We start from the raw sequence: 26,092 nt of genomic DNA on the forward strand, positions 1-26,092 counted from the left end.
TTACGATATCAATACCGTTTCACAAGATAGTTTAAATTCAACTATTTGATGGCTTTCTTGGGAGTCTAACAGTATTCAGGTACAGAAATTGAATAATCAAACTGCAAAATAATGATTTTCCTACTTTGCTTCGTTTCGATTCTAGTCCAAATTTCAAAACATGTTTGGAGCAAGTAAAAATACTGTTTCATTTTCAACTTCAGAAGAAATATGTCAAAATTGAGAATTAAACAAGCTAAATTATCTGCAAATGGGAAGAGTAAATTTATCTTGTTTTTGCTTTGATATGTGGATATTTTGACTAGAAACGACAAAATGAAAGTAAGAATTTTTTTTTGCATAAATCAAATAAATTCCATATAAATACAGTAATTAAATATTATGCTGCAGCTTCTGGCCAACTACAATTTAGACTAAACACTGCATATCTTTGCAATGTGACTATTGCTTATGTGCACAGTCACACAGCCCTATTGCTAAAAACTGAGCCACCGTGCCACCCACTAGAAAGCATATATTGTTTACATTGAATAGATTGAAACAACATACATGTCGTAAAGTTTTTTCTTTATACATCTTTGTGTTCTACACTGTAAATATATGTGGGTTCAACACAATCAATTTTTATTAGGACAACAAGAAGAAATTTAGTTAACTTATTAGTTTTGACAAATTTAAGTGGATTGAACATAAAACAATTAAGTTGTGTTGTTTCAACTCAATTTAAAGAAGTGGAATGAACAAACAACAAGATAAGATACATTTTTGAGTGTATATTTCAGTGTGAATATCAAGCAAACCAGGAATTATTTAATATTTAGTCTCAAAAGATTCAAGAAAACCAAACTACAACTATGGACGCACCTTCCAAAAACTAAGGACTTTCTAAACAGTACTTCAATTTCGGAGGATTAATGTGACATTGATGGTGCAGTGTATGTTTCTTTTTTCTAAATACTAATAATTTATAGGCACTTAGGCAGAATTACTTTTTCATAACTCAGATAAAATGTTACATCACCTAAGAAATCGTCACTACTTTCATCATGACTTTGACAATCTGTGACTAATAGGAACCACTGTGAAGAAAATCTGATTCATTAGCAAGTCAGATAGGAAAAAAAGTTAACAAAAGTTTTCACAGTAAAGCCAGTGTTCACCATCTCTTGTGATAGTTTGATACCAGCTCATAGCATTTATATTCATAACACAATACCAATATTTTGATTTCCATATTTGGGCAAATCCACAGCACATTTAAAATGCAAATATGTACAACTTGCTAACACATCATCAGCTGTATACTCGGTTTAGACCGGTGACAAGCTTTAGGTTGTGGTTAGAAGTAGGTCAGCGAACATTAACTTGCCCTCGTTGCAAACAAATAAATTTACAACTTAAACTCCCTTGGTATTTCCTGTGTCAGTGATGATATCATTTATACAAGTCTGGTTTCTCAGAGACGATTTCCTGAGAGCTGTATATTCACATGCACTCTGTTTATTTCTTTATTTCAGGGAGGGTTAAGGAGTTAATAATGATGGACAGTTGTTAAGATATGCTTTGACTGACAAGTTCCTCTTTCAGGCTTTTGAAATCTTTCACAGGAAATGCATTTATCTACGCACAATATTAATTAGATGATTGAACATAAAGATACACAGCAGATTATGGGAGCCATGATTATGAAATATTGTAAATAAAGGGATGAGGTCAGTGAGGGCTGATGAGTGGACTGTTTTATAGTGCTTATTTTTTTCTCTTTCCTGATTCGTCAGAGACTGGTTTCCTTCCTTCCTTCTGCTTTTTCATTTCAACCACATTTTGACATCTATAGCTGCAGGGCATCTAGGACACTTGTCTCAAAACAAATTTACAAATATCATTTCATATCTAAGACATACTAAATGAAAGTGTCGAATGTTTTAAATGACATTTCTAAAAAATAAAATCTCAAAATACTGGTTCCAATTAATGTTTCATCATCATTCAATCAACACAACAGATACGTTTGTGCAGAAATCAAACAATATATTTAGTCTAATGTGTGTTCAATGTAAATGATGTAAAAGAACGAGTGATCGTGCTAAATTTAATTTTATTTTTAATTATTCAGATCTTCTTGTGGGAAAACGGGTAAAACATAGTGATTTGAAGGACAGTGGCAAAGCCCGGTCAGAACCTGGATGGGAGACCACATGGGAAAGCTAGGTTGCTACCGGAAGTGGTGTGAGACCAGGAGATGGTGCTCAACCTGCGATCTGTATGGGTCTTAATGCCCCAGTATAGTGAAGGGGACTCTATACTGCTCAGTGAGCATTGTCTTTGGGATGAGACGTTAGATCAAGGTCTTGACTCTCTGGGTTGTTGAAATCCTATGATGTCTATCCTCTATCGAAAAAAGTAGGGGTTTAATCCTCTGTCCATCATGGCCATATCCATCCCTAATATGATAATTGGCTTCATCACTCTGTCTCCTCTTCACCATTCGTGTGGTGTGCAGTCTGGCGCAATATGGCTGCCCTTGTGTCATAGAGGTGGATGAGGAGATTCCTCCCAAAAATGTGTAGAGTCCAGAAAAGCACTATATTAATGTAAGGAATTATTATTGAATGTATTATAGGGCTGCACTGTAGTGCCTTTAAATATGATTCTTTTTACTTATTTAAATTAAGTATTTTTATTGGGTCGTGTCTTCTGTACACAGTAAAAAAATTATGGGTTCTACACAATCGATTTGTGTTGGGACAACATAAAGGAATTAAGTTACCTTATTAGTTTTTACAAATTTAGGTAGATTGAACATAAAATAACTAAGATCTCCTCAAAAGAACTCAAAAATTGTGTTGTTTCATCTCATTTTAAATAAATAGTTTGAACAAACAGCATTTTTTCAGTTTAAATCATGGTAAAAGGTCTAATCAAACAAACACTAGGTTGTTTCAAGTAAATTTGTGTCAGACATGAACTAACCTAAATGTTGGATGAAACTTTTAAACTAATTTATTGTTGGGTGTTCATAAGTTAAATAACTTATGTTTCAGTTTTGGTTGAGGGGAACCACTTTTTTAGGGCCATTTGTTAAAGTAACTTTCCATTTGATCAAGCTCGAATGAATGACATGAGCCTTATTCCCTTGTTGGAATCATGTGAGTGGAATCAAGTCGGTCTGTGGGTGTGATTTCACAACTGATATCTGTCACGCTACATCACAAACCATTAAAATAAACAGTATAAGGAAGATCGCAGAAATGGCCAAAAGGTCAAGTGAGGGAAAAACCTGGAAGTAAGACATATGAAATATAATACAGAAGCAACATTAATAGCTTTAGATCTAGTAAGACTTCTTCTTTTTGATTTTGTAAGAAATTAATTATTTAATGCGGAAAAAGCTGCATTGAATCGTTCAAAATGTAAGAAATAGTAACAATTATGTTTTACATATCTACGTATATGCTCATGTATACAGCTATTTATGTGTCATTTTTCTATATGACTATACTTCTCATTTTAGGCGGCATGGTGGCTAAGTGGTCAGCAAAGTTCCCTAACAACAAGAAGGCTGCCTTTCTGTGTGGAGTTTGCATGTGTTCCAGTGTATGTGTGGGTTTCCTTCTGTCTCCCCCACAGGCCAAACACATGCAATGTAACTTCATTTGGATCGGTAACCTTGGAGTGTTTGGATTGGTAGAATTGGATAAACCAAACTGGCAGTATTGTGTGAATAAGAGAATGTGTAGGTGTTTTCCAGCACTGAAGGTTTAGTATACTTAGAATTACTGTACTCTCAGGGCTAGGTTGCAAATGGAAGGACATCTGTCGATAAAGATGTATGTCAGAGAAATTAGCGATTCATTCGGTAGCGACCCTTGATAAAGCAGGGAATAAGCTAAAGGAAAGTGAGTGAGTGAGTGAGTGAGTGACTTCTTTTATTCATGTAGTCATGTTTGGGTTTGAGTCAATTTTTTTATAAAGGTCTGATAATTTTTCATTAAAGTTTCAAATAAGATATTATTTGATAATATTATAAGATAATAATAAGTCATCATTTTTTCCATTAAGTAATAGTTTACTAAATAGTAATAGTAAATAATTGACACTATTAATGTTTCAATGCACTTTGAAAGAAAATGCAGCTTTGGAGAGCAAGAGAAAAAACATATTTCATAAAATAAATTCACATAGCTTCCCTAAATCTTAGATTTACACTTAAGAAATCCATAAAATAAAGAATGGACAGGCGGTTCATAAACCTATAAATCTGTTCTTCAAAGTTTCTTCTTCATGCTTCAAAGTTTTAGAAACAGATATCATGGCCTGATCATTTCAAAAGTGCAAGTAAATGTATAAATACACACGAAAAAAAAATCTTTGTTGAAAATAATACAGTGCTAATAAACAGATTTTTTATTTACTGTGCAAAATTGCACTTGATACTCTCAGCATGTCATATACTGGGCAAAATATTTAGCCACCTGTTGTGATCTTCTTACTGATTCTGGCTTTGAGCAAGACATGCGTGAAATCACAAACCACAGCCGTGGTCAAAGTCACAAATGAAAATCACAAATCAGCAATATTAAAGAGACAGGTCACCAAAAACTGGAAATACTCTCCCTTCACTTGTTCATGTTTGAATTTCTTACTTCTGTTGAACACACACACACAAAAAAAACATACTTCAAGAAAGCTGAAAACCTGTAACCATTATCTTTTCATACTATGGAAGTCAATAGTGACAGGTTTTTAGCTTTTTTTCATGAGATATTCTTTAGTGCAGTGTGTGAATTATACATTGACGATTGGGGTAGGGGTGGGGGGAACACATGCTTCAGTGAATCAAATTAATAAATTACATCTAATTTACTTCATTTTCAGTGTTTTGAGGGATATTTAGTGACTATTTTAAAGGCCACTGTAAGTCAAACTATAGAAATGATGTGTCTGAATGATATTTCTCCTAGCATTGACTGGTGCGATAATGCATTTACAATGGTATACACCATTATAGAGAGATCAAATGTATGTGATTATACATTTAATTATTAAAAATATTAATAATCCCCCCTCCCCTCATATAACTTGTTTTGATGTACTCAATCCCCGCCAAACCCCCCTGTAATTCACACCCTGCTTTAGTTCAACATAATTTGCAGGTTTGGAACCATTTGAGGGAGAATAAATAGTGAGAAATGTTTATTTATAGGTGAACTATCACTAAGTTCTTCACTCCTCATACACACACCACAAAATATTAAGAAAGTAATATATATATATATATATATATATATATATATATATATATATATATATATATATATATATATATATATATATATATATCCTGGACTTTTGTTTCTTTCAATAAATAGCTCAATTAAATAAGATGTCAGCTAAATAGTGAGTAAATTTTTTATTTTAAGGTGAACTATCACTAAGTTCTTTACTTCGACACACACAAACCACTACCAACACCACAAAATACACCAAAAAGAGCCAGGATTTTTTTCATTCATTCAACAGCAAAAGTGTTGTTAACCTACCAAAAATCCACCTACAACAACAGAGATTTCATTCCTCGCTTAAAGCTGTAACCTCTCCTTTCAAAAGCCCAGCTCGTGTTAACGACAGTCATAAAGTGCCATATATTCTCTCTTCCTTTCACTCTCAGGCTTCGCGGCATCACATTTCACAGCAAATTTAGGGCTGTGAGCGAGACTGAGGGCAAGGGTTACCGGCTGACAGCGCATCTGAACGGTGAAAACCCAGCAGTTGCTTACCGGCGAGAAAAAAATAAACCCGGATCTTGTTTGAAACCCTGACAGCACGCTTGAAGCTTTCTCTGAACATTTCTACTCATTCTGAAAGTCTGAACACACATCAGAAAGAAGATGAGAGGATTTTAAAATGAATAATAATAATAATAATAATACCGACCTCCATCTTTCTGAGTTCAAGCAGTTTATAAATCCCATTCAAAAGTCCATGTTGGCTTGACGGTTAGCATCTAAATCTGTTTGTAATTTTAATGTCTGTTAAAAGTATGTTGCACGTTCTTCTCAGTCTCTCACACAGACACACTCATACACACACACATATTGGACAAATAAACGGAGAGCGCAGACAGTTCACAATAAGGGGCGGGGTCTGAAGCGCTCACTCATGATGACGTCTCGCTCTCATTAATTCCAGCCAATCACAGCCCTGTCTGACAACATCTCCTCCTCCAGTTTCTGCAGAAAATACATGTTTTTAGGAAGTTGGTTAAACTTGAAACAAAAAAAAGTTCTTTTCCAAAAAGAGAAAGACAAAGTCGGGCAGTTTTACTATGACTTCCACTATTTTTATTGTTTTATTTTTACTCTGGGCTGCACATGCTTGAGCTGAGTTCCTGTTTTAATGGTATGGATTCTTCAGGGGCGGGATTTTGTTGCTGGGACGACAGATTATGGCAGTGGGTGGGGGTGTGGAGAAAAACCAATGATATACGGTAGGTCGTGGCCAGGGCCAGAAAGTTATTTCTTTTGAAATGCAAAATTTACCCCCTGTACCGAGAGATTGGGGCTTATTTACTTTAACAAGGGGCATATTTCTATTTAAAAACAAAGTATTAATAACCATTTTTAATTTCATGAGATTTCTTTTACATCATTGATGTTGTAATATTACATTAATTTAGTTGTTCCAGTGTAAAACGAGCTAAAAACAAAAGGGAAAGTGCTAACGCCCTCAGGATCAGCAGGCTAGCACAGAAACTCCAAATGAAACTGAATGATCTTTTATGCAGTGTGGAGCACAGCACTAATGAAACACCCAGCTGAGGTTTAAATCTGAAAGTGCACCAGGTTTAAAACTATTGATTCTTTAACAAAATAGTCAGCCCAAAGTTGAATAAATGAATCGTGTTGGGTTCGGATCTTTTGCTTGAATGCGTCGACATCAATACGGTACATCACCAAATATGTAGGTCCAGATCCGGTAAAATGTGAACGCGCCTTTCCTTCAGACACTAGCGAAGCGATGAGGATTAGGGGACTGATCATGGCACGAAGATGACGATCACTGACAGATGGGAGATTCGGCTGCGGCTTTGACAAACATGTTTCCATCCATATCTAAAGTATGTGTGTGTTCTTTTGATAAGCTTATTTTTTTTATAATTATTTGAAACTTAAAAAATAAAAAAAAACTTTAAAAAAATTAATTATTATTATTATTTTTTTTTTTGCTGTTCAGTTTTTTATACATGTTCAGTATTGATGAGAGAGTAACACATTTCACTGCAGCTCTTTCTGTGTGGGTGTGTGTGTGTGTGTGTGTGCATGCTCGCGTTTGTGTTTTTTGTTTCTTTTATGTTTTAAACCTATTTCAGAAGTCAAGTATTGCCACAATAGAGCTTATTCAAAGGTAAGTATTATATATGAATGACATACATTTAAAGGCAAAATTATTCAGTCTTTGAAATTTTAATTGTTTTTCAAATTTATCCCATGATGTTTAAAAAAGTAAAAAAAAAAATGTCAGCATTTCTTATAACTGTGTTTACTTTTCCTAATGAACCTAGTTAAGCCTTCTCCTATATTGCAATGGAAGCTGAATATTAGTATCTTGCTAAATAACTAAGAATGTGTTTAAACATCTCCCCCTTAACAGCACTTACATACATTTTTGCTGTGGCTGAAAAACAGTTGACTGAAAAACTTCAAATAAAGTAAGTAAAAGTGGAATTTATAGCACAAACACTTTCTTATATGTATGCAGAAATGATTTGTTTTGTTTTTTATTACTCCTACAGGTTTGGAGCCACATGAGGACCAGTGTTGACCGATTTTTTAATAATTTTTTACAATAATTTTTTAGATTGAGTTTGTTAATTATTTTATTTATTTTTTTTATTGGATATGTGATTGCGATAAATGTTGGCAGTTGCTTTAAAAGTATGCTATATACCATGGAGGTCAAACTCAGTTCCTGGAGGACTGCAGCGCAGCAGAGTTATGTACCCACCCTGCTTCAACATTACCTGTAGATTTCTAACAAGCCTTAATTAATTTGATTAGGTGTGCTTAATCAGAGTTAAAGCTTAAAGTCACGGTCACACTGCACTATTCTCCCTATAGACTTCCATTCACAGAATTTCGCATGCTCAAACGTTAGTGTGACCACAGCCTTACTGTGCAGACCTAACTGTTGCCAGCTACTTACTGTAACCAAACTTTTACAGTAAGTAGCTGGCAACAGTGTTGCCAGTATTCTACTGTAAAAAAGCCTGGTAAGGTCTAACAGTGAACACCAACTGACCCAGCCAAGGCTCGAACCAGTGACCTTCTTGCTGTGAGGTGACAGCACTACCTACTGCGCCACCGCACTGCCACAGCCTGTACAGTTTAAAATAATTTATTTACAGCTATTATATCTGCTTGTATTTATTAGCCTAAAAAGAATTTAAAGAAAATTATTTGATACATGTCACTTCTTTAGAGAAAGAGAAACAGAGAGCTTGTGATACTGACCTCAATTATTTTCCTTTGCAGATTTTAGCGTGCAAAGGTAACTCCAATATTCATTCATTAATTTTCTTTTCGGCTTAGTCCCTTTATTAATCCAGCGGAAAGTTCCTGTAGTGAGAAATCCTACAGTAGGAACTTTCCCAATGATTATTTGTTGTGGAGTTCAAGCCTTTCTGCAATGATGAGTTACACACAATGTCATTACAAAGTTCATGCACATACACACAGTGAACACATGCACACACACAAACACACACACAGTGCGCATGTTCAACTTTGCACTGTTTTTAAACTGCAAATGTGACATACAGGATACATGTTAATATTCACCGCTGTATGGATATCCGTGATGTTACTGTACAAAATAAACCTGATTTAAAGTCTACAATCCAGGATTGAAGCATCTTCTTTTATAATTGTACTGACATGGAGCTGTGGTGATAAAGACGGTTTTCAAAATGTTTTAATCTTGTAAAACTCACTCTTAATCACATTTGATGATGATTGATGATCACAGAGAACTGAACAGATCTTTTAATCCCAGTTGCTTTGCGCACATCCTGTCTTGTTGAAAAGATTATACGCGTTACTACAGAGACATGTTAATACGGAGCTGTGAATCAAATAATTGGGTGGAGAAAACCGCACTCCTACGTCACGTTGCAGTGGGCCTCAAAATGGGAGGGATTTGGGTTCTATTTTAATGTTGGAAAATTAACAAAAAGAGACTTATTGTCTTTGTATCACCCCGATATGACAGTGGAAACATATCTAAACACAGTTCTGTCTAAACAGCTTCAAAAAGAGGATTTTCATCATAGATGCCCTTTAAAATTGCTGTCAGTAAAGTGATAGTTCAGCCAAAAATGAAAAATTCTTTTATCATTTACTCACCCGTAAACACGCTGTTTGCTATTGATTGATGACATGTGAATGGCATTTATTGCCCTGCTATCATGGCAAATTGAAAGCATGCATTGCTCGTGAATATATAAAGAAGAGAAAAGTAATGGTAAACATTATTGCATGAAATAGGGGAAGATAATCTGATCAAGCATTATAAAAATACAGGCTGATAAAAAAGAAGAGCTGCCAGTTTTGATTTTCCCAGTGACTTTCAAAATCTTGAATTCTAGACTGACATCATGCACGATGGCACTACCGACGTCACGACAGGACAATAAATACATAAAAATGAATTGAAAAAAGAAACATTTTTTCTCTTAAAGACATAAGCTCACTAGCTAGATTATTGTTTTTATCTTTTATGAACGTTTTCAAAAAGTCATTCCCCATACAGTCAATTATATTTTTTCCTGGCCAAAAAGTATTTGAAATGTAAATTGTATTTGTGCTGTTCGATAAAATACATTTCGGAAGTCTTTGAACATATATATGATGTATGTTTAAGTAGACTATGTTGATTGGTTGTTGTGGAAATAATGATTTTCTTAATGTTACATGAATGTATCTTTTAGGATTGAAATATATGGAGGGTAAAATATATTTTAAATGTTAAAAATGGTCTATGCATTTGTAGAAAATGCATTTTTCAATTTGTTGTTAAATTTATTGAGCAAATATACTTTTTGGCCATTTTTTATTTTTAAATATTCATGAAAATATAAATGTTTACTATATGAGACAGAAGCCTACAACATCTCAGCAGACAATAATCTGGAGGACCGCCAAATTATTATTATTATTATTATTTTTTTTTTTTTGCAGCACAAATTCACACTATTCAAACTTGTTTTAATATTTTATGGTGAACAAATATTGACAAAAAAGTGCCCTGTGTTTGTCAACGGCATAAACCCCTACAGCAGAATAGAAGATACAGGATTTCTACATCTCTGAAGGGAGCTGCTGATCATAACTTTATTTATAAAGCTTTAATATAAACTTTATGTAAGCAACACTATTCACATTTTGACACCAGCAGACAAGCTAATCTAGTGCAAATCACAACATCGAATTATTAATTAAACCACAATTAAAAACATGTGAGAGGATTAATTGTCAACTGCTTTTGCAAAGTAGGTGAATATTACACAAACACATATTACCAGATCGCCTCTATCAGAATAAAAGGAGAGAAAGCATGAAAATAAAAAAGGTGAAAGAAATGACGAGGACAGTATTTGAGTTTTGCAATGTTTATTTACAATTCAACAACAATCAAAAACATCCCTTCACCCGTTTATATGACGAACTCCACCACACCACACCCCACATCCTCCTCTTCCTCCTTCTTCAATTTCTCTACATCCTTCTTGACATTCTCCTCCTCATTTATCATGTCCCATTTCGTTATTTTACTTTTCTTCCCCTCTGTCTCTTCTTCTTTGACTTCTCTTTCTCAATCCTTTTCTCCTTCTTTGACTTCTCTTTCTCAATCCTTTTCTCCTTCTTTTCCTTCGTCATCTCTTTCTTTCCATATCTCTGCCTCCTCCATCTCTTGTTCTTCCACTTTTCTTCCTGAATTCTCCTTTTCTCCATCTCACTCATCTCCTCTTCTTCCTCAATTCTACTGTCCTCCTCCTCCTCCTCGGTGTTCACCACCGCCATCTTCTTCTCCACCATCTCAGTTGTATCCATTTCCTCCTCCTCCTTCTCTTTCATTGTAGTTTTCTTCTCCTCCTCTACCATTGCCTCCTCTTTCTTTTTGTTCCTTCCTCTCCTCCCTCGTCTAGTCTTCCTTTTCTTTTTCTCCACCATTTTCACCTCCTCCTCTTTCTCAACTTTCTCCTCTTCCTCCTGCATGATCTCCTCTTGATCATCTGTTAAAAGAGAAATGATTGCAGTTTACACATTCAGAGAGTGTTAAACACCAGGTGAGGGAAAATAATACAATTTATTAATAACATTACAGACAAATATTTGTATAGACATAAATATGATGATTTACCAGTGGTTTGGTCTGCTGGAATGGAGGGTGATTTTGACTCTGAATTTTTCTCCTCCTCCACCTCCACCACCATTATGTTCTCATTTTCCTTCTTTTCCTCCTCCTCCACATCTGTCAGGGAGACGTTAAACTCCAGGTAAGACCAGGTAATAAAAATACAATTTATTTAAAGCATTAAAGTCTATTATTTAGCATCATAACCTGTATCTGTTGAATCACCCAGAGTGAAGCAGAACAACGCTTTAAAAAAGGAGCCGATCCGGCACCTTTTCTTCTTTCTCTCCTCTTTCTTCCTCTTTTTCTCCTCTTTCTCCTTCCTTTTCTCCTCCTTCTGCCTCTTTTTCTCCTCCATCTCTAAATCAACTGAAGTTTACAGAAAGTACATTTTTGTAGTTATACTTTTTTTCTTAATACAAGTTGTGTTTCTCTTTTAGTGTGTCACAGTAATCATCAATCTACAGGTTATTTAGTGCAGTAACACATCCTTAAGTTTGTATTGTCTGAGTATTTTAGTTTAAAAGTAAATCAGGTTTAAATGGCAAGTGGGGATGAAAGTAACACTGTTATTAATGTCCCACTGCTAATACCTTGTTTTTCACTTCCATCCATTTGATCAAATAAAGGTATACTGCCAATAATGATTAAACATATTCTAAATAAGCACATTTCATATTGTTGGGTTACTTTTGAAACATTTGATGGAACCCAAATGCAAAATGAACATGCAATTTAATATGTTTTTTGCAAAGATAAAGGACAAAATATGCTGCAGTTAACATATTCCCAATGTCAGATATTATTAAAATAAACAAGATTAAGCTATTAAATCTAGCACATAGAGGAGCGTGAGGCACAAAGTAATGTGGGGCAAAATGTAACAGAGTTTTAAGGTATTTGCTCAGGGTTATTTAACCATGGCATGCTTTCAAGGTTTTCACCACAATGTCGGCAGACGTCTTGTTGTCAATAAATAGTTTTGCCGAAAATTGTGATGAGAAACAGCAAAATCTATTTTTGCAGCATAAAATATATATTTTTTATAGTCAATATTTTTTATATTTTAAAAAAGTAAGTAAAATCTTTTATTGCTGTGATCACTGTTTTTTTAGGTTAAAAGATTAAACCATTTTGAAAGGTGTAAAAAAACAGTGACTGCTAGACAGTTTAGAGGAAAACACGACACAGATGAGTTAGTTGTAACAGGGTGTTACAAATAGGCCACACACTGTTGGACAACAATTAAACAAACAACATAATGGCTGAGTTTTGAGTGTAATGTTGAGAACTTCTCAAATAATAAATATTTTCATAGAAAATATTTTTTAATATATTTTTTTACAGCTAACAATGAAAAAAGAGGCATTGTATAATAATAATAATGCAAATAAATACAAATGTGTTTATCCGATAGATTAATACATAAATAAACACACTGTGTTATGTAGAATTAGTTCTACACAATTTTAAGCAACCGTGATTTAAATTAATTGTGTGAAATCTGCCTTTTTAACCATGTACAACTTACCCATGTGTTACAACTTGCCATACAGGTGGGGTAAATAGTAACATTTTTACTCTACTATTTTTACTATATTGTTTAGTCCCTGCTCTCCACACACTATTTACTCACCCTCAAGTGTTTCCTTCATGGGGTTCTTTCGTCTGAAGAATAAACAAGACATTTTGATATAACAATTGCTATCCGTTGTGAAATATCGACCAACCGCCACTTCTACAAACCAACAAAAAAATTATCTGAGCTGCACAGCTTAAAGTATTCCATTGGAACGCGTTCTAAATGACGATCATCTACTGTAACTATGGTAACAAGACACCGCAAACGCCACAAAATTGAGTGCAAATATTGTGACATGTACGAAGCCATATAACAGAATAAAAGCAGGTTTAAGTGTTATAAAGCACGTTAATTATAATTTGACAATTTGATAACTTGAGCCTGTCCCTCGGCCCTGGAGTGCCACTGTCCTGCAGATTTCCGCTTCAATTTGTCTGACGTGGAAATATGAATAAGATCTGAATTAGTGTTTAATTGGATCGGCCACGGCCACCCCTGTGTAAACTCTGGCCAATATGATTTTGCTGTTGATATCTTTTTTTAAATGTACTTATGTAAATTCGCAATATTTCAATAAATAAATAAAACAAATAAATAAATAAATGCAGCCACTAAAATATTGAAGATTGATTGGTGCCACTGACGTAGCTGATTTGCTGCCCCTCCCCGATCCTCGTTGACAGCACGCACACACCTTCAATAGATAACAAAGGCAATTTATTACATCAGGGTACATTAATAGAAGAATCTGTATTAATAATAATATTGTGGCTCAAAAAGGAATAAGGATAAATGTTATTATTAGGGTCTGTAGTGAGTGTGTGTGTGTGTGTAATAATGTCTTTTGTTCAGTTTATTAATTTATTTTTATTATTAATTCATTATTCTTCATTAATTTTAGACATGGCATATAGCCTATACTGTATGCTGTACAATGAAAGTATGTGGGAAATAACTGAAAAGATGATTATACATATAAAAAGTGTTTTTAAACAAAATATTGATGTTTATTTGGTTTTGCTGAATTATTTCATTTGGAATATTTCAAGAGTGATTAATTAAATTAATTAAAACCACATTATTTCATTTACCAATAACAAAAATATTTTTAATTGTAAATATTTAAATTGTTTTTGTGTGTGCCACCCCAAGATGTGGTGTGGCCTCTTCTGGCCAACCCTAAAAAGAAATTCTGGGTGCACCACTGCATCCAGGACCAGGTTTGACACCACAGACCGTAGCCTGATAAAATGTCTACTTTTTCAAGCCACACGTGGTTCCTCTGATGGCGGGGAATATAAGGTTAAAGTTCATTTTCACAAAAATATCACAGTATAGCCAATTATGTGTTGTGTTTTTTTCCTGTAACTGTTAAGATTTTTGATACAATTACCTGGTGCAATGCGGTACTCGTCGGGGTTTGGGAACAAATGAATCGCTAACCAAGTCATCTGGGAATTGTTGGGATCATTAGGTAAAAATAAATGTGTATTGGGCTGCACTGTGGCGCAGTGGATAGCACGTTCGCCTCAAAGCAAAAAGGTCGCTGGTTCAAGCCTCGGCTGGGTCAGTTGGCTTTTCTGTGTGAAGTTTCTGTATGTTCTCCCTGTGTTCGTGTGTGTTTCCTCCGGGTGCTCTAGTTACCCCCACAAGTCCAAAGCCCTGCGTTATAGATGAATTGGGGTAAGCTAAATTGTCCATAGTGTATGAGTGTGAATGAGTGTGTATGAATGTTTCCAGTAATGGAATGCAGCTGGAAGAGCATCCGCTGCGTAAAACATATGCTGGATAAGTTTGCGGTTCATTCCGCTATGGCGACTCCAGATTAATAAAGGGACTAAGCCGAAAAGAAAATTAGTAATAATTATATTTTAAGACAATAGCCTGTTGTTGGAGACCCCCATAACCAAAATATGACCTTTTATAATGCAAAATAGGGGCTCTTTAATGCAGTATTTCTTGTCCGGTCTGAGAACCCCCCTCTTATATCTATCAGGCAGTGAAGATCGCTGCATTTTAAAGAAATCAGAACTTAAACGTGATGATTTTATAACAGAAAGACAGTTCAGCGGATGCACCGAGGCTGGCTAGATGAAATTTAAACGTGCATATACCCCATTGGATTTGTTTTTATTTCAAATAGCTTATATAATATAATGTATTACAATCAGAATACTTAAAATTAAAGTTTTTCCAGAACTGAAAAATCCTGTCACCATTTACTCAACCTCCACTTGTTTCAAACTTACATGTTTCCCTCTTCTACGCCAACACAAATGAAGTTATTTTGAGAAAGACAGTTGGGAACTGTTAGTCACTATTGACTTTAATAGTAATTTCCCCCAATTCTGGAACTCACTGGGTTTTAACTTACTGGCTTCCAACAATTTTCAAAATGTCTTCATTTGTGTTCAGCAGGAATGCTAAACTTATGAAGACTTGGAACAACTTTAAGGTGATTACGTTCTAGGGTGAACTTTTACCAATAGTGGCAAGATTTGCCGTGTTGTTACACTCAAAAAAATATACTTTTTTTTTTTACTTGTTCGAACTATTTATTTAAAATGAGCTGAAACAACACAATTCTTGAGATTTCATTGGGACAACTTAATTTATGTTCAATCCACATAAATTTGTTAAAAGTGTTTAATTAACTTAATCGATATGTGTTGGGACAACATGAATGAATCGTGTGGAACCCTGCATTTGTTACAGTGTATATATATATATATATATATATATATATGTAACCAGGTTAAAAAAAAGTTATTTTGTTAGACACAAAAAGGTTATTGACACCCTGGGGTTGACACACAGCATAACATGAGCAAAATCACACACTTCTCATAATGTGAGTAATATAGCGTGCTGGCCCTTTAAGGCCCATATGTGAACTGAGCGACGTCACGCGAGAGCTCTAGATGCAGCGCGAGTTTTTTTCTCCATGCGGTATGAACGTCTGTTGGGAGACTGAGAAAGGCCGTTTACTCATGAAATATTGTGCAATACATGCATGCAGTGACTTAAAAAGTCTTTTTCATGGTGATTAATTTTCGGATGGCTGTGGATTTTGTTGTTTTGATCGTGATTTCCAACATCGTGAAGGAAAGCTAAGCTAAAGCGTTGACTAAGTGTTGACTTATAATCTCTAATTTGGTAATATTAAGTATGATATTGGTGTTTATCCTTATTTAAGCCATGTTATTGAAACGGGATTATTTTGTTTAGAGGGGAGAAGAGAGTTTTTAGGGTCCAGAGTGTGACGGAAAGAAAACATAGTGAGTGTTGTTCAACTTTATTGAATATAAGTGTTTATGAGAATGTATTTTCATATATCCTTGAAGATTTTATGTTCAAAATGTCATGTGTTTACAAAGATTTTATTGTATTTTGTTCTTCATGATTTGCAGAGGAAAGTCATTTGCAGCTGTTAATGCTGTGTGTGTATATATCATTGAGAGCTGACGAGCTGTAAGTTTATTCATTATATTTGTCATTTAATTCATTATATTTGAATTCTAATGAACACTTATTCACTGATTTAAAACAGAGTTTTAAACGTTGTTTAATTGTAGGAGAATATTTGTAAAATGTTCACATGGCAACATCTCATTCAATGTATTTTGTAATTGTAAAGTGAGAGATTCTATTCAATCTGACTTTGATGGTGAATGACTTACACTTGGTTGTTTGTTTTCTCAGCGTGACTGCTGCTACCGTTGTTTATGTACTATTTCAGTTTTGAAAAGTTATTATCAGTCATTGTAATTACAAGAAAGAAAAGAGTACAACACATTTGGATATAAAAAGTCAAATTTATTGTTTTCAGTGGCTGTACACAATCATTAACTTTGCTATTAAAATTGTCCAAAATTTGCATACTTAACGCTGCGCTGTTCCAAGTGCAGTCTGGAATAAAGTCCCCAATATTTTCAATCCTGTGTCCGGTGTCATTACACATTTAATTACCGGGCTATATATATATATATATATATATATATATATATATATATATATATATATATGTATATATATATATATATATATATATATATATATATATATATATATATATATATATATATATATAGTTGAAGTCAGAATTATTAGCCTCCCTGTTTAATTTTTCCCCCAATTTCTGTTAACCAGAGAGCAGATTTTGTTCAACACATTTCTAAACATAATAGGTTTATAGTTTTATGAAACTGAATTCACAAACTGACACTTTTTATTCATTTAAACATTTGACTTGCCTTTGCTACGCTTTTAGCTAGAAGATTATTATTGCTGAAATGGAAGGAAACTTCCAGTGAATGAAACACCCAGCTGAGGTTTAAATCTGAAAGTGCACCAGGTTTAAAACTATTGATTCTTTAACAAAATAGTCAGCCCAAAGTTGAATAAATGAATCGTGTTGGGTTCGGATCTTTTGCTTGAATGCGTCGACATCAATACGGTACATCACCAAATATGTAGGTTCAGATCCGGTAAAATGTGAACGCGCCTTTCCTTCAGACACTAGCGAAGCGATGAGGATTAGGGGACTGCTCATGGCACGAAGATGACGATCACTGACAGATGGGAGATTCGGCTGCGGCTTTGACAAACATGTTTCCATCCATATCTAAAGTATGTGTGTGTTCTTTTGATAAGCTTATTTTTTATAATTATTTGAAACTTAAAAAATTAAAAAAAACTTTTAAAAATTAATAATTATTATTATTATTATTTTGCTGTTCAGTTTTTTATGCATGTTCAGTATTGATGAGAGAGTAACACATTTCACTGCAGCTCTTTCTGTGTGGGTGTGGGTGTGTGTGTGTGTGTGTGCATGCTCACGTTTTTGTTTCTTGTTTCTTTTATGTTTTAAACCTATTTCAGGAGTCAAGTATTGCCACAGTAGAGCTTATTCAAAGGTAAGTATTATATATGAATGACATACATTTAAAGGCAAAATTATTCAGTCTTTGAAATTTTTATTCTTTTTCAAATCTATCCCAAGTGATGTTTAACAAAGTAAAAAAATGTCAGTATTTTTCATAACTGTATTTACTTTTCCTAATGAACCTAGTTACGCCTTCTCCTATATTGCAATGGAAGCTGAATATTAGTATCTTGCTAAATAACTAAGAATGTGTTTAAACATCTCCACCTTAACAGTACTTACATACATTTTTGTTGTGGCTGAAAAACAGTTGTCTGAAAAACTTCAAATAAAGTAAGTAAAAGTGGAATTTATAGCACAAACACTTTCTTATATGTATGCAGAAATGATTTGTTTTGTTTTTTATTACTCCTACAGGTTTGGAGCAACATGAGGATCAGTGTTGACCGATTTTTAAAAAAAAAATTTTAAATTATTTTTTAGATTGAGTTTGTTAATTATTTTATTTATTTTTTTTATTGGATATGTGATTGTGATAAATGTTGGCAGTTGCTTTAAAAGTATGCTATATACCATGGAGGTCAAACTCAGTTCCTGGAGGACTGCAGCGCAGCAGAGTTAAGTACCCACCCTGCTTCAACATTACCTGTAGATTTCTAACAAGCCTTAATTAATTTGATCAGGTGTGTTTAATTAGAGTCAAAGCTTAAAGTCACGGTCACACTGCACTATTCTCCCTATAGACTTCCATTCACAGAATTTCATATGCTCAAACGTTAGTGTGACCACAGCCTTACTGTGCAGACCTAACTGTTGCCAGCTACTTACTGTAACCAAACTTTTACAGTAAGCATTCTACTGTAAAAAAGCCTGGTAAGGTCTAACAGTGAACGCCAACTGACCCAGCCAAGGCTCAGACCAGTGACCTTCTTGCTGTGAGGTGACAGCACTACCTACTGCGCTACCGCACCGCCACAGCCTGTACAGTTTAAAATAATTTATTTACAGCTATTATATCTGCTTGTATTTATTAGCCTAAAAAGAATTAAAAGAAAATTATTTGATACATGTCACTTTTTTAGAGAAAGAGAAACAGAGAGCTTGTGATACTGACCTCAATTATTTTCCTTTGCAGATTTTAGCGTGCAAAGGTAACTCCAATATTCATTCATTAATTTTCTTTTCGGCTTAGTCCCTTAATAATCCAGCGGAAAGTTCATGTAGTGAGAAATCCTACAGTAGGAACTTTCCCAATGATTATTTGTTGTGGAGTTCAAGCCTTTCTGCAACGATGAGTTACACACAATGTCATTACAAAGTTCATGCACATACACACAGTGAACACGTGCACACACAAAAACACACACACAGTGCGCATGTTTAACTTTGCACTGTTTTTAAACGGCAAATGTGACATACAGGATACATGTTAATATTCACCGCTGTATGGATATCCGTGATGTTACTGTACAAAATAAACCTGATTTAAAGTCCACAATCCAGGATTGAAGCATCTTCTTTTATAATTGTACTGACATGGAGCTGTGGTGATAAAGACGGTTTTCAAAATGTTTTAATCTTGTAAAACTCACTCTTAATCACATTTGATGATGATTGATGATCACAGAGAACTGAACAGATCTTTTAATCCCAGTTGCTTTGCGCACATCCTGTCTTGTTGAAAAGATTATACGCGTTACTACAGAGACATGTTAATACGAGCTGTCAATCAAATAATTGGGTGGAGAAAACCGCACTCCTACGTCACGTTGCAGTGGGCCTCAAAATGGGAGGGATTTGGATTCTATTTTAATGTTGGAAAATTAACTAAAAGAGACTTATTGTCTTTGTATCACCCCGATATGACAGTGGAAACATATCTAAACACAGTTCTGTCCAAACAGCTTCAAAAAGATGATTTTCATCATAGATGCCCTTTAAAATTGCTGTCAGTAAAGTGATAGTTCAGCCAAAAATGAAAAATTCTTTTATCATTTACTCACCCGTAAACACGCTGTTTGCTATTGATTGATGACATGTGAATGGCATTTATTGCCCTGCTATCATGGCAAATTGAAAGCATGCATTGCTCGTGAATATATAAAGAAGAGAAAAGTAATGGTAAACATTATTGCATGAAATAGGGGAAGATAATCTGATCAAGCATTATAAAAATACAGGCTGATAAAAAAGAAGAGCTGCCAGTTTTGATTTTTCCAGTGACTTTCAAAACCTTGAATTCTAGACTGACATCATGCACGATGGCACTACCGACGTCACGACAGGACAATAAATACATAAAAATGAATTGAAAAAAGAAACATTTTTTCTCTTAAAGACATAAGCTCACTAGCTAGATTATTGTTTTTATCTTTTATGAACGTTTTCAAAAAGTCATTCCCCATACAGTCAATTATATTTTTTCCTGGCCAAAAAGTATTTGAAATGTAAATTGTATTTGTGCTGTTTGATAAAATACATTTCGGAAGTCTTTGAACATATATATGATGTATGTTTAAGTAGACTATGTTGATTGGTTGTTGTGGAAATAATGATTTTCTTAATGTTACATGAATGTATCTTTTAGGATTGAAATATATGGAGGGTAAAATATATTTTAAATGTTAAAAATGGTCTATGCATTTGTAGAAAATGCATTTTTCAATTTGTTGTTAAATTTATTGAGCAAATATACTTTTTGGCCATTTTTTATTTTGAAATATTCATGAAAATATAAATGTTTACTATATGAGACAGAAGCCTACAACATCTCAGCAGACAATAATCTGGAGGACCGCCAAATTATTATTATTATTATTATTTTTTTTTTTTTGCAGCACAAATTCACACTACTCAAACATGTTTTAATATTTTATGGTGAACAAATAATGACAAAAAAGTGCCCTGTGTTTGTCAACGGCATAATCCCCTACAGCAGAATCGAACATACAGGATTTCTACATCTCTGAAGGGAGCTGCTGATCATAACTTTATTTATAAAGCTTTAATATAAACTTTATGTAAGCAACACTATTCACATTTTGACACCAGCAGACAAGCTAATCTAGTGCAAATCACAACATCGAATTATTAATTAAACCACAATTAAAAACATGTGAGAGGATTAATTGTCAACTGCTTTTGCAAAGTAGGTGAATATTAAACAAACACATATTACCAGATCGCCTCTATCAGAATAAAAGGAGAGAAAGCATGAAAATAAAAAAGGTGAAAGAAATGACGAGGACAGTATTTGAGTTTTACAATGTTTATTTACAATTCAACAACAATCAAAAACATCCCTTCACCCGTTTATATGACGAACTCCACCACACCACACCCCACATCCTCCTCTTCCTCCTTCTTCAATTTCTCTACATCCTTCTTGACATTCTCCTCCTCATTTATCATGTCCCATTTCGTTATTTTACTTTTCTTCCCTCCTGTCTCTTCTTCTTTGACTTCTCTTTCTCAATCCTTTTCTCCTTCTTTTCCTTCGTCATCTCTTTCTTTCCATATCTCTGCCTCCTCCATCTTTTGTTCTTCCACTTTTCTTCCTGAATTCTCATTTTCTCCATCTCACTCATCTCCTCCTCTTCCTCAATTCTATTGTCCTCCTCCTCCTCCTCGGTGTTCACCACCGCCATCTTCTTCTCCACCATCTCAGTTGTATCCATTTCCTCCTCCTCCTTCTCATTCAAGGTAGTTTTCTTCTCCTCCTCTACCATTGCCTCCTCTTTCTTTTTGTTCCTTCCTCTCCTCCCTCGTCTAGTCTTCCTTTTCTTTTTCTCCACCATTTTCACCTCCTCCTCTTTCTCAACTTTCTCCTCTTCCTCCTGCATGATCTCCTCTTGATCATCTGTTAAAAGAGAAATGATTGCAGTTTACACATTCAGAGAGTGTTAAACACCAGGTGAGGGAAAATAATACAATTTATTAATAACGTTACAGACAAATATTTGTATAGACATAAATATGATGATTTACCAGTGGTTTGGTCTGCTGGAATGGAGGGTGATTTTGACTCTGAATTTTTCTCCTCCTCCACCTCCACCACCATTATGTTCTCATTTTCCTTCTTTTCCTCCTCCTCCACATCTGTCAGGGAGACGTTAAACTCCAGGTAAGACCAGGTAATAAAAATACAATTTATTTAAAGCATTAAAGTCTTATTATTTAGCATCATAACCTGTATCTGTTGAATCACCCAGAGTGAAGCAGAACAACGCTTTAAAAAAGGAGCCGATCCGGCACCTTTTCTTCTTTCTCTCCTCTTTCTTCCTGTTTTTCTCCTCTTTCTCCTTCCTTTTCTCCTCCTTCTGCCTCTTTTTCTCCTCCATCTCTAAATCAACTGAAGATTACAGAAAGTCAATTTTTGTAGTTATACTTTTTTTCTTAAAACAAGTTGTGTTTCTCTTTTAGTGTGTCACAGTGATGATCAATCTACAGGTTATTTAGTGCAGTAACACATCCTTAAGTTTGTATTGTCTGAGTATTTTAGTTTAAAAGTAAATCCGGTTTAAATGGCAAGTGGGGATGAAAGTAACACTGTTATTAATGTCCCACTGCTAATAACTTGTTTTTCACTTCCATCCATTTGATCAAATAAAGGTATACTGCCAATAATGATTAAACATATTCTAAATAAGCACATTTCATATTGTTGGGTTACTTTTGAAACATTTGATGGAACCCAATTGCAAAATGAACATGCAATTTAATATGTTTTTTGCAAAGATAAAGAACAAAATATGCTGCAGTTAACATATTCCCAATGTCAGATATTATTAAAATAAACAAAACTAAGCTATTAAATCTAGCATAGAGGAGCGTGAGGCACAAAGTAATGTGGGGCAAAATGTAACAGAGTTTTAAGGTATTTGCTCAGGGTTAATTAACCATGGCATGCTTTCAAGGTTTTCACCACAATGTCGGCAGACGTCTTGTTGTCAATAAATAGTTTTGCCGAAAATTGTGATGAGAAACAGCAAAATATATTTTTGCAGCATAAAATATATATTTTTTATAGTCAATATTTTTTATATTTTAAAAAAGTAAGTAATATCTTTTATTGCTGTGATCACTGTTTTTTTTAGGTTAAAAGATTAAACCATTTTGAAAGGTGTAAAAAAACAGTGACTGCTAGCCAGTTTAGAGGAAAACACGACACAGATGAGTTAGTTGTAACAGGGTGTTACAAATAGGCCACACACTGTTGGACAACATTTAAACAAACAACATAATGGCTGAGTTTTGAGTGTAATGTTGAGAACTTCTCAAATAATAAATATTTTCATAGAAAATATTTTTTAATATATTTTTTTTACTGCTAACAATGAAAATAAAGGCATTGTATAATAATAATAATGCAAATAAATACAAATGTGTTTATCCAATAGATTAATACATAAATAAACACACTGTGTTATGTAGAATTAGTTCTACACAATTTAAAGTAACCTCGATTTAAATTAATTGTGTAAAATCTGCCTTTTTAACCATGTACAACTAACCCATGTGTTACAACTTGCCATACAGGTGGGGTAAACAGTAACATTTTTACTCTACTATTTTTACTATATTGTTTAGTCCCTGCTCTCTACACACTATTTACTCACCCTCAAGTGTTTCCTTCATGGGGTTCTTTCGTCTGAAGAATAAACAAGACATTTTGATATAACAATTGCTATCCGTTGTGAAATATCGACCAACCGCCACTTCTACAAACCAACAAAAAATTATCTGAGCTGCACAGCTTAAAGTATTCCATTGGAACGCGTTCTAAATGACGATCATCTACTGTAACTATGGTAACAAGACACCGCAAACGCCACAAAATTGAGTGCAAATATTGTTACATGTACGAAGCCATATTAACAGAATAAAAGCAGGTTTAAGTGTTATAAAGCACGTTAATTATAATTTGACAATTTGATAACTTGAGCCTGTCCCTCGGCCCTGGAGTGCCACTGTCCTGCAGATTTCCGCTTCAATTTGTCTGACGTGGAAATATGAATAAGATCTGAATTAGTGTTTAATTGGATCGGCCATGGCCACCCCTGTGTAAACTCTGGCCAATATGACTTTGCTGTTGATATCTTTTTTTTTAAATGTACTTGTGTAAATTCGCAATATTTCAATAAATAAATAAAACAAATAAATAAATAAATGCAGCCACTAAAATATTGTGGATTGATTGGTGCCACTGACGTAGCTGATTTGCTGCCCCTCCCCGATCCTCGTTGACAGCACGCACACACCTTCAATAGATAACAAAGGCAATTTATTACATCAGGGTACATTAATAGAAGAATCTGTATTAATAATAATATTGTGGCTCAAAAAGGAATAAGGATAAATGTTATTATTAGGGTCTGTAGTGAGTGTGTGTGTGTGTGTAATAATGTCTTTTGTTCAGTTTATTAATTTATTTTTATTGTTAATTCATTATTCTTCATTAATTTTAGACATGGCATATAGCCTATACTGTATGCTGTACAATGAAAGTATGTGGGAAATAACTGAAAAGATGATTATACATATAAAGTGTTTTTAAACAAAATATTGATGTTTATTTGGTTTTGCTGAATTATTTCATTTGGAATATTTCAAGAGTGATTAATTAAATTAATTAAAACCACATTATTTAATTTACCAATAACAAAAATATTTTAAATTGTAAATATTTAAATTGTTTTTGTGTGTGCCACCCCAAGATGTGGTGTGGCCTCTTCTGACCACCCCTAAAAAGAAATTCTGGGTGCACCACTGCATCCAGGACCAGGTTTGACACCACAGACTGTAGCCTGATAAAATGTCAACTTTTTCAAGCCACACGTGGTTCCTCTGATGGCGGGGAATATAAGGTTAAAGTTCATTTTCACAAAAATACCACAGCCAATTATGTGTTGTGTTTTTTTCCTGTAACTGTTAAGATTTTTGATACAATTACCTGGTGCAATGCGGTACTCGTCGGGGTTTGGGAACAAATGAATCGCTAACCAAGTCATCTGGGAATTGTTGGGATCATTAGGTAAAAATAAATGTGTATTGGGCTGCACTGTGGCGCAGTGGATAGCACGTTCGCCTCAAAGCAAAAAAGTCGCTGGTTCAAGCCTCGGCTGGGTCAGTTGGCTTTTCTGTGTGAAGTTTCTGTATGTTCTCCCTGTGTTCGTGTGTGTTTCCTCCGGGTGCTCTAGTTACCCCCACAAGTCCAAAGCCCTGCGTTATAGATGAATTGGGGTAAGCTAAATTGTCCGTAGTGTATGTGTGTGAATGAGTGTGTATGAATGTTTCCAGTAATGGAATGCAGCTGGAAGAGCATCCGCTGCGTAAAACATATGCTGAAAAAGTTTGCGGTTCATTCCGCTATGGCGACTCCAGATTAATAAAGGGACTAAGTCGAAAAGAAAATGAATGATAATTATATTTTAAGACAATAAAAGTGTTTTTGACCTTGCATGCATATCAGCCTGTTGTTGGAGACCCCCATAACCAAAATATGACCTTTTATAATGCAAAATAGGGGCTCTTTAATGCAGTATTTCTTGTCCGGTCTGAGACCCCCTCTTATATCTATCAGGCAGTGAAGATCGCTGCATTTTAAAGAAATCAGACCTTAAACGTGATGATTTTGTAACAGAAAGACAGTTGCACCGAGGCTGGCTAGATGAAATTTAAACATGTGCATATACCCCATTGGATTTGTTTTTATTTCAAATAGCTTATATAATATAATGTATTACAATCAGAATACTTAAAATGAAAGTTTTTCCAGAACTGAAAAATCCTGATTCCTGTCACCATTTACTCAACCTCCACTTGTTTCAAACTTACATGTTTCCCTCTTCTACGCCAACACAAATGAAGATATTTTGAGAAAGACAGTTAGGAACTGTTAGTCACTATTGACTTTAATAGTAATTTCCCCCAATTCTGGAACTCACTATTAACTTACTGGCTTCCAACAATTTTCAAAATGTCTTCATTTGTGTTCAGCAGGAATGCTAAACTTATGAAGACTTGGAACAACTTTAAGGTGATTACGTTTTAGGGTGAACTTTCACCAATAGTGGCAAGATATATATATATATATATATATATATATATATATATATATATATATATATATATATATATATATATATAGTTGAAGTCAGAATTATTAGCCTCCCTGTTTATTTTTTCCCCCAATTTCTGTTTACCAGAGA

General features: G+C 34.3%; 3 protein-coding genes and 1 long non-coding RNA gene across 6 annotated transcripts in view; 1 reads left to right on the forward strand and 3 right to left on the reverse strand.

Annotated features, from left to right (window-relative positions):
• cass4 (Cas scaffold protein family member 4) overlaps window positions 1-6,101 on the reverse strand; it is a 31,246-nt gene extending 25,145 nt beyond the window's left edge. Inside the window, exon 1 of the mRNA XM_001341002.7 lies at window positions 5,938-6,101. Within this exon, the coding sequence (XP_001341038.3) occupies window positions 5,938-5,943 (6 nt within the window). The 5' untranslated portion in view covers window positions 5,944-6,101. The remainder of the gene's footprint in view (window positions 1-5,937) is intronic.
• Window positions 6,102-7,903: 1,802 nt separating this feature from the next.
• LOC137496653 (uncharacterized) lies at window positions 7,904-20,130 on the reverse strand. 3 transcript variants are annotated; one of them, XM_073916807.1, is made up of 5 exons: window positions 19,215-20,130; window positions 13,052-13,608; window positions 11,623-11,784; window positions 11,422-11,532; window positions 7,904-11,293 (listed from the first exon to the last, which is right to left on the reverse strand). In XM_073916807.1, the coding sequence occupies exons 2-5, from the start codon at window positions 13,101-13,103 to the stop codon at window positions 10,824-10,826; spliced, it is 795 nt and encodes a 264-aa protein (XP_073772908.1). In that variant the 5' UTR covers window positions 13,104-13,608; window positions 19,215-20,130; the 3' UTR covers window positions 7,904-10,823. The 3 variants fall into 3 exon arrangements, with proteins under 3 accessions (XP_073772908.1, XP_073772909.1, XP_073772910.1); XM_073916808.1 differs by lacking the exons at window positions 11,623-11,784; window positions 19,215-20,130 and having other exon boundaries at window positions 13,052-13,212; XM_073916809.1 differs by lacking the exons at window positions 11,422-11,532; window positions 11,623-11,784; window positions 19,215-20,130 and having other exon boundaries at window positions 13,052-13,192.
• On the forward strand, window positions 15,917-17,999 carry LOC137496703 (uncharacterized). The gene is made up of 5 exons (XR_012387200.1): window positions 15,917-16,153; window positions 16,226-16,275; window positions 16,408-16,468; window positions 17,513-17,626; window positions 17,879-17,999. It is a non-coding gene; the product is annotated as an uncharacterized lncRNA (long non-coding RNA).
• A 145-nt stretch (window positions 20,131-20,275) lies between the features above and the next one.
• On the reverse strand, window positions 20,276-24,627 carry LOC137496702 (uncharacterized). The gene is made up of 4 exons (XM_073916813.1): window positions 23,501-24,627; window positions 22,072-22,233; window positions 21,870-21,980; window positions 20,276-21,741 (listed from the first exon to the last, which is right to left on the reverse strand). The coding sequence occupies exons 1-4, from the start codon at window positions 23,550-23,552 to the stop codon at window positions 21,305-21,307; spliced, it is 762 nt and encodes a 253-aa protein (XP_073772914.1). The 5' UTR covers window positions 23,553-24,627; the 3' UTR covers window positions 20,276-21,304.
• Window positions 24,628-26,092: the final 1,465 nt, after the last annotated feature.

Source organism: Danio rerio, chromosome 11 (assembly GCF_049306965.1).
Source record: "Danio rerio strain Tuebingen ecotype United States chromosome 11, GRCz12tu, whole genome shotgun sequence".
In the NCBI taxonomy this organism is placed as follows: Eukaryota; Metazoa; Chordata; class Actinopteri; order Cypriniformes; family Danionidae; genus Danio; species Danio rerio.

Excerpts from the sequence above, each read along its gene's own strand:
- LOC137496653 (XM_073916807.1), bottom strand. The coding sequence starts at position 13,103 with ATGTCTTGTTTATTCTTCAGACGAAAGAACCCCATGAAGGAAACACTT. Across the intron at positions 11,533-11,622 it reads GGGTGATTCAACAGATACAG|ATGTGGAGGAGGAGGAAAAG; the intron begins GTTATGATGCTA and ends TCTCCCTGACAG. Across the intron at positions 11,294-11,421 it reads TCCAGCAGACCAAACCACTG|ATGATCAAGAGGAGATCATG; the intron begins GTAAATCATCAT and ends CTCTTTTAACAG.
- LOC137496702 (XM_073916813.1), bottom strand. The coding sequence starts at position 23,552 with ATGTCTTGTTTATTCTTCAGACGAAAGAACCCCATGAAGGAAACACTT. Across the intron at positions 22,234-23,500 it reads CATGAAGGAAACACTTGAGG|TTGATTTAGAGATGGAGGAG; the intron begins GTGAGTAAATAG and ends TGTAATCTTCAG. Across the intron at positions 21,742-21,869 it reads TCCAGCAGACCAAACCACTG|ATGATCAAGAGGAGATCATG; the intron begins GTAAATCATCAT and ends CTCTTTTAACAG.